Source organism: Eucyclogobius newberryi, unplaced genomic scaffold (assembly GCF_026437365.1).
Source record: "Eucyclogobius newberryi isolate DKJ021-1_F unplaced genomic scaffold, fEucNew1.0.hap1 SCAF_11, whole genome shotgun sequence".
Lineage (NCBI taxonomy): Eukaryota > Metazoa > Chordata > Actinopteri > Gobiiformes > Gobiidae > Eucyclogobius > Eucyclogobius newberryi.
Window position 1 is genome coordinate 31,089,357 of NW_027315735.1, and position 8,834 is coordinate 31,098,190.

The following is an 8,834-nucleotide window of genomic DNA, read 5'->3' on the forward strand; positions in this document are numbered from 1 at the left end:
ATAGCGCTTTTTCTCAAGTTTGATTCAATCCGTTTGAACGATTACATGCAGTGACGTATTCATGATCGTGAAAAGAGGCACAATAGTTTGCATTGGCAGTTTCCATGTGTCTACTTCACACATTTCAGATATAAACGATGTGTCGTCGTGGTTTCTGTCCGTAAATGTCTGTTCGCAGGCCAAGATGGAGTCGGACCGTCTGATCGTGTCCGTGGGGAAGAAGGCGCCTCAGGAAACGGGGATAAAAGTGAAGAAACACTCGAGCGCTCTGTCTCTGGCGCATCGGCGGGACTTTAAGCAGCTGCTGCAGGGCATCACGGGAGAGGGGCCGCTGCGGCTCAACGACATCAACTTCAAGGAGTTCGCCGGCTTTCAGATCGGGTTTTTGAACACGGTGAGTGCGGCAAATGTGGCACGATAATCCGCGCTTTGCTCCTCGCGGCTTTGCTCTTTAATGATAGATCCTGTGGTAAATGTTTGTGGCAGTTTTACATCAGTCAAGTGTGTGAGGAGCAGTTTAAAACGACGGGAAACCAGCGCCGGGATCAAAAACTGAATCCCTCTGTGATGTCATCAATAGGCGACGTCGTATAGAAAACGCGGAGACAATTTACGCACAACTGACACAACAGTTTAAAGAGTCATTTGTCAAAACGGCGCTATCACTTATTGTCACCATAACTATTGTGTCATTTATAGGGATTTTTGGCCCTTGTTTACATTGCGGTTGCTTGGTAACAGTGGGGCGGAATCACCTCTGCTTATGTCACAACGAGAAAGTTACGTCATAAATGTCACCGAAATGGTCAAACTGGTGAGAAATGGGTACGATTCTGACTAAAATCTTAAATATAATCGTGTTCTTTGTGTTTTAGTGCGACGTTTAGTTCAACCCGCCATGTGCACTTTAAAGTTACATGTAAGATTTAGTCAAGAAAAAACGATAACATCTCCATGGAGACGAGGGCGTGTCAAATGCCCAACAGAGGAGTAGTGACTTAGTGCGCCTTTTAAGTGTAAGAAGGGTCAAATCTCACCTACAAAAACAAACAAACATCTGAAACACTTTTGTTGTGGTCGTTGCAGTGCGTTTTTGGGCATCGTCAAACGACAAAATACACGTACTGCAATATTACGTACTGTACTGCAAACATCTGATCATTGTCTGATTTCTGGAGTCATCAGATAATTGAAATGTCATGTCAGAAGTTGGATCTGATCTCTTTCACACATGTGCGGGTTTGGACAAGGGACATATTGGGCAGACGAATGTGGCAAAGACAAAATAGTCCTCTGGGTGTATTTTCTGGCCCCTCGCGTCTTCCTGAGGACAGTTTTCACAATCCGTTGCCGTCGAACGCGTCGTCGTATTTCCTCCAAACAGCTTCTCGTGTGCGTTTGTGTCGGCAGGACATGAAGCCTCAAGCGTACAGGAACGCCTACGACATCCCGCGGAGGAATCTGTTGGACCAGCTCACTCGAATGAGGTCCAACCTGCTCCGGACGTCGCAGAAACTGATCCGGGGCCAGGACGAAGGTACGATACAGGAAGTGCAACACAATCTGATGTGACGAGCTGCTGGTTTTAAACAAGCTTCAGACTCTTAGCTCCCAGTTATTTGTTTTTGGAGAGGGTAAAATGTGTCTTTGAGAATATCGGTGTAAGTTTAAGTTAGATATATGTGTAAAAGGACAGTTAAAATACCACAAAAGTGCAGAAACATCACTTTATACTTTTGTTTAATTGATAATAACTGAAGTATATGTCAAAATTGTGTTTATTTAAGTCACATTATAATAGTGAGAGGGAAAAAATGTGTCAACTATACTTATTCAAATTAAATCTAAATGTAAACTGCTTATTTATTTTTAGTTTATGCCACATATTCTTTACTTCAATCAGAAAGTTTGGTTTCATGAAGCTGGTCACGTACAGGAGGTAATCTAAATAGACAATGTGAATGAAAGAAAATTAAGTTGTTTTTTCCACCTTTTGTCTGTAATTGTTTGTGAATAATCTTTAAATCTTTCGTCTCTTAATAATCGCGATGCAAAGATTCGATCTTGTCATATTTACGGTGACAAAAGAATCAAAAAACAGATGCAACTTGATATTAAGTAGTATCAAAACTAGATCGTTTGAACATGTTTCGATACTAAAACAAATCACGAGACAATTTGAGCTTTTGTGAAGCGTTTATCTGAGCGAGTGAAAGAGCACAGGGTGAAAATAAAGAAAGTACTTTTTTTTTTTTGTTCAGTCAATTTATTTATTGTTCTTTTTTGGATCAAATTATAAGGAAACTGAAGGTTAAAAAAAGGTATAAAAATATGATTTATTGAACAATGAGAAATAAGGGGTGGGGCTTAATAAGTTTCTACTTTCACCCACTCCTTTTCGAACATTTATTTATCAATCATGAGCGTTATTAAGTCATAATGTTAATAATGGTTTTCTTTAAGCGCCAAATGTTTGGAGGGGAAACACCTGAATGTTGTTGTCTTCATTTTTTTTAACTTGCTACTTAAGATTAAAACATGTTCAAAATAAAAAAAGATAAAACTAAAACATTGACCAAAAAAAATAGCTTTTTAAAAAAAATTAGGGTTGAAATTGTTATTTTGAGTCAAATATTTTCCTTAGAGAGTTTGAATTTTTCACAATATTATCACTGTCATTGCTCTGCGAGTCACTTTAGTCTGCGTGAGGTTTTGATGAATGGAGCTCCACCGATTCACTGCTCCATTTCACGTTTGTAACTGCACAAACAAACAAACAAACAAACAAACCTGATTGCATGTGAAAGGACGAACGAGTGAAATCCACAGCGTTCCGGCTCGATTTGACGCTCCGTCGTGTCACGTTTTCCCAGACTACCTGCACAGTATTCCAGTGGCTCAGATGGGGAACTATCAGGAGTATCTGAAGATGATGCCGTCCCCGCTCAGGGAGATCGACCCGGACCAGCCCAAGCGACTGCACACATTTGGGAACCCGTTCAAACAGGACAAAAAGGTACTATTATTCAATTACAACGCAATTTATTGTTGAATATGCTGCACTATCACCGCTGTAGCCGCTTGACACAGTGAAAAATGAATAATAGGACACGTTTATGGCTAAATTAATTTAAATTACACTGTAGAGGAGAACCACTTACATGATGCTAAACTAATACTCACTATTGGGGTATCAAAATTCATTTATTATTTTGACAAACTAGACATTAATTTGACAAACAAACACATAAATACGTTTGGACCTTTCCTGAATAGTTTTAAACCCAAATCCACTTTATTTATTTAGCACATTTTAATAAACAAGACATTTAAAAAAACATTTCCATACATGAAACAGTAAAAAACAAGGTCTAAAAACGAATAATAATACTGGATAATAGTAGATTAATATAATAATAGATAATGATTTTGATTTATATCAGAACCACATGGTAATATTAAAGAAACTATAATTTTCTCTGCTGCACAACGAGCTTCTCATTATTGAAATAGTGTCTGTATTAACGAGTCTGCACGTTTGCTCCTCAGGGCATGATGATCGACGAGGCGGACGAGTTCGTGGCTGGTCCTCAGAGCAAAAAGCGAGCGAACTCCGGCGACTCGATGTCATCTTCGGTGAAGCGGCGGCGGAGCATGTCGCCGTTTCTACGGAGACCGCTCAGTCCAATAGGAAACACCAACCACATCAAGAGCCCGGCGCAGAACCACAGCAAACCAGCTCCAGCGCACAAAGGTCCAGTCCACTATTAAAACAATCGTGGCCATATTTTGCTCGTAATAATCGACTACACAAAGACCGTGACTTTCTTATTGTGTTTTTTAGCTATTGCAACATTAAAACACATAAACGTTTGTATTATTTCCCTTAGACAACGGCAACAGCGTCCCAGAGAGCAACGGCGAGGTGGGCTCCGAGTGCGGGGAGGCCTGGCCCAACGAGACGGACTCGAACGCGGGAACCCAGGCCGCGGAGAGTCCCGAAACCAAGCCCGAAACCAAGCCCGGACCGGGGACCGCCGTGGACCAGGACGCGGAGGAGACTGTGTCCGAGGAGAGCACAGGCGACGCCCACATGGAGGAGGTGGAGGAGGAGGTGGTGGGGGCGGGGTTTGAGGAGCAGCTGAAGGAGGAGTACAACTGCGACAGACTGAGTCCACAGAGTGACGCAGCGAGCTCAGAGGCCGAAGTGGAGACGCTGCAGGCGGTCTACATTCCTCCTCTGGACGGGACGCAGGCCGAGCTCAGGACCAGGGTCATCAAAGAGGTCCGAAAACCAGGGCGGAGTGAGTGCAACGTCTGTGCTTCTTTGTGCAAAAGCGCCGATTAGGACCGAGATGCGGCTGCACATTTATCCAATTATCCAGTCGCAAAAGGCTGAATGTTCAATTATCCTTTTATGTCTTTTTAGAGAAACTCTTCAGTACTTCATGGTATTTTTTAAGTCATGCATTGGTTAATATTTCAGTCTTCTCTACCTGCGTTGCACCAATGAAATTTCCCCATGTGGGACAATAAAGGAATATCTTATCTTACTTTATAACACACATCAAAAGTCTAATCACAATACTCAAGAAGATAAATGATTGAAGTAGCTTAGAATTGTCAAGAAAAAACGTCTGTTGGGTCGGGCAAAAAGACCAAAAATATTATTATTATTAAACTATTTTCTTGTAGCATGAGGCTTCATTGCAGCAACTAGGATTCATTCAGCAAGTAGGATCAATTTAAATAACTACTTCCTCGTTTTGCGGTTTGAAATCAGGTCCTCAGCTTTAGACAATGATCAACATCATTTGAATTATGCAAAGTTGATTATGTTTTCATGCAGTTTTGTTGTTTTTTCTGCGCTGAACTGAAATAGTCGAGTCATAATTCACCGATGTTGTCGTCTTCCTTTCTGCAGATTACGAGGCAATAATGCGGCTACTGCACGAGGTCAAAGGTCCTGTGAACGTGCAGAAGTATTTCCTCCTCCACGCCATAAAAGAGGCCTCCAGGTAACCGCAGGTTTTACATCTACACGTTGGATTTACCATTGACTACTGCGAGCTGAGTTTCCCGATAACGATATTATGTCGATCCAACAGAAACGTGTCAAAACAGGTCCGCAAACGTGTTAGCCGAGGTTTAATTATCAGACAAATGCGAAATGTCTGTAAAATAAATCACAAATGTTCAGAAATATCACCATTATCCTTACTTTTTTCATTTTTATGTTTTATTTTTGCTGCATTTTTCACTACAGACGATATGCTCAATATCAAAATGTTGCATATCTTCCCCCCAAAAATAAAAAATCACAGTATTATGTACATTTCCGTATGTTGCCCAACCCAGTAATTGCAGTAGCGTGGATGGGGAATAGTTTCAACAAAAAAGTACATTATTTTCTGCCCGTTTTAATACAATTTTAAGCCAATCTGCGATCATTGAATTAAACACAGCTCTGCATTTCCCATCGTTAACTCATTTTGCAGTGTTTTGCCACAGCTCCTGCCTCTGCGCACACGTAACTGCGCTCGTTTCCCCCCAGGTTCAAGAAGCGCGTCCTGATCCAGCAGTTGGAGCGGGTCCTGTCCGAGCTCGAGGACCCTCCGCTCACGTCGGCCGCCGTCCCCAACGACAACAGCGGCACGTCGTGACGAAGGCGGCGCGCTCGGATCGCTCTGCTGCGGCGGGAGCGGGAGTGTCATTAGTTAAAAGTGGGTCCTTGTCGGGCGGGAGCGTTGAGTGGACGCTTCTCTGCTGCGTGAAGGTGAAAAGTCCAGGGTTTATTCGAGAGAGACTTAAAAAATTGGGGACTGGGAATCAAAGCGACGCAAACTTGTGACATGAAAGTAAAGCACGTGCTGATCGTAACCTTTTCACCTTGAAATTTAGGTTCGAAAAGCTCAATTTATTCTCCCAAATTGACCTAAAACGTCACTGTGCGCCCTTTAGATTCTTAGAACTCTTCAAATCAAAGCAACCTTGAACATCCGAATGGCTTTTGTCCGAATCTGCTCAAAGAAACACTCCAGTTCCATTCTACGAGACGGCACTTCTGGTTACATTTTATAAGTAAAAAAACACGGCGACGCATTTCGTATTTATTGAAAAACGGGCCACTCTTCAGCTGGTCTGAGAAACGTCAGTGGTTCCACTCGTTCTGGTTCACGCTGGATGAAATAACACTATCGCTGAATGTCAGTAGAGATGCACTGATGCGCTACCATCCTTTGTTTTGGTTCCGTCACGTGATCGTCCAGTCATTTCCCATGTTGTTGTTGTTGTTGTTGTTTTTGTGTCACTACAGCTAGTCGATGCCAGATGCCCTCCCCGTCGTAAACCAGCCACATTTATACGTGTTTGTTATGTTCCTCCAGCTGAGTTCTCCTGACTTACGTACTATAAACCCTGATTATAAAGCTCTGTTTTTGACGGGTTTGTTTCCTTTGGGGAAAATAAAGTTTGTCGTAATTTTGAATACATTTACATATTTATTACTAGAGCTGGGTATGTTTAACATGTTGAAACACTCTTCGAACTAAAATGTAGCAAGATAAATATGTTTAAAATGTTGCTAAAACGTGCACACATTTGATCCCAGAATCGGACATTTTTTAGGTTTATAATTTTACTTCCTGGTTGTAATCGATGACATCGCACTAGGACATTACCCAGCAGCCACTGGGCCAAAACTCGTCTAGTGTCACACATAATAAAAATATATGAGAGCGACTTTATTTTGTTGAATTGATGTTTAAAGGGTCAAAAAATGTGTTTGTTTTGTGTCAATTATGCATAAACTTTGGATGTAATGAGTAATCTCTGCTGTGATGTCACTTCCTGTAATAAATTTTCCAACTTTTCTCCTCAAATAGCTACTTTAAAAGTATAATTTATATTCACAACCGGTACAAATACATCAAATAAAGCTAAAAATTTGAAAATCATCAAAACCTGTCCTAGGCACTTTAAATTGTACTCAAGTACACGTAACGTTACTTCACGATGATTGTACTCTAGTATAAGTACAAAGTAGTGATCCAAGGGGGGACAGAAAGTAAGAACGTTTTTGGGAAAACTACAAATCAAGAGAAACTTTGCCAATGGAAAACAGACATGAAATCTGATCGTTATCCGATTTCTGGAGTTATCCGATTATTGAACAGATCTGATGTGAGTAATCTGATTTCTCTCTCGACGGGGAACAAATATACCAAAAAAAGTGGGCAAACTAGCATGACAAAGACAACATGACACGTTTCCAAATACAACACTCCGTTTTTGGTGTTACACTGTACAATATATTACACAAACAGAAGTAAACGTGCGTCTAAAATCGACAATTAAAGTACAATTACTCCAAAAGTGACTCAAATATTGCCGCGCTTACTCCGTGTTCACCTGCAGCATCAGTGGATCTCTATTGCTCATTGAAACTGTCTCTGGACCAGAGTTTTTATTTAAGAAACTCTCCAAAACACTCCAGCGATTAATATCCTCGTCTCGTGTCTCATAAACCCAGGCATTTTTACGTCTGATCCACACATTTTTCATGTTCAAATGGAAAAAATAGAGACTATTTTTGTCAATCCAGAGACTATGGAATATTTTGAGAGTAAAATATTAATGCCACTTTTGTAAAATGTTACACGTGTAAAAGGTTGTCACTTTTATGAGAATATGTTTTGTAATAAAACTTGAAAATGACTGTGTTGTGGCTGATTGTTTCCTGTTTGTAATAGTTTTGTGTTGTGTGTCAGAACTATTTGGAGTTTAAAGATGTCATATTTTCAATGATCATAAAAGGAGATGATACACGTGGTGTTTGTGTTTGCTCAGTGACATCTGACGACTAAAGAGTTTATTTCCTTTGAGTGAACGAGGCCAATGAGGTAATTGTCATTGTTTTGTCATGTTTAAAAGAGCTGTTATTAAGAGTGTTGGACTGCAGAGCTGCAGGGGGCACAGAGATACTGGACTGCAGAGCTGCAAGGGGCACAGAGATACTGGACAGCAGAGCTGCAGGGGGCACAGAGATACTGGACTGCAGAGCTGCAGGGGGCACAGAGATACTGGACTGCAGAGCTGCAAGGGGCACAGAGATACTGGACAGCAGAGCTGCAGGGGGCACAGAGATACTGGACTGCAGAGCTGCAGGGGGCACAGAGATACTGGACTACAGAGCTACAGAGGGCACAGAGATACTGGACTACAGAGCTGCAGGGGCACAGAGATACTGGACTACAGAGCTACAGAGGGCACAGAGATACTGGACTACAGAGCTGCAGGGGGCACAGAGATACTGGACTGCAGAGCTGCAGGGGCACAGAGATACTGGACTACAGAGCTGCAGGGGGCACAGAGATACTGGACTGCAGAGCATCAGGGGGCACAGAGATACTGGACTGCAGAGCTGCAGGGGGCACAGAGATACTGGACTACAGAGCTGCAGGGGCACAGAGATACTGGACTGCAGAGCTGCAGGGGCACAGAGATATTGGACTGCAGAGCTGCAGGGGGCACAGAGATACTGGACTGCAGAACTGCAGGGGCACAGAGATACTGGACTGCAGAGCTGCAAGGGGCACAGAGATACTGGACTGCAGAGCTGCAGGGGCACAGAGATACTGGACTGCAGAGCTGCAGGGGCACAGAGATCCTGGACTAATTCTATGCTTTTTACAAGTCTCTTTATGGCAGTTATGATCTTAAACTTAAACTGATACAGTTGGCACACTTTCTTGTATTTATGTTTTTTACTATTTCATGATTTTACAGCTTTTTCCTAAGTAAGGAAATAGAACATGGTACTTGAACGACACAAA

The 8,834-nt window shown here is 42.0% G+C and overlaps 1 protein-coding gene across 1 annotated transcript in view; it reads left to right on the forward strand.

Annotated features, from left to right (window-relative positions):
* ints6l (integrator complex subunit 6 like) overlaps positions 1 to 7,717 on the forward strand; it is a 29,545-nt gene extending 21,828 nt beyond the window's left edge. The window contains exons 12-18 of the mRNA XM_072439900.1: positions 179 to 394; positions 1,411 to 1,537; positions 2,874 to 3,016; positions 3,550 to 3,754; positions 3,891 to 4,304; positions 4,925 to 5,018; positions 5,555 to 7,717. Of these exons, the coding sequence (XP_072296001.1) occupies positions 179 to 394; positions 1,411 to 1,537; positions 2,874 to 3,016; positions 3,550 to 3,754; positions 3,891 to 4,304; positions 4,925 to 5,018; positions 5,555 to 5,663 (1,308 nt within the window). The 3' untranslated portion in view covers positions 5,664 to 7,717. The remainder of the gene's footprint in view (positions 1 to 178; positions 395 to 1,410; positions 1,538 to 2,873; positions 3,017 to 3,549; positions 3,755 to 3,890; positions 4,305 to 4,924; positions 5,019 to 5,554) is intronic.
* The last annotated feature ends 1,117 nt before the right edge of the window (positions 7,718 to 8,834 follow it).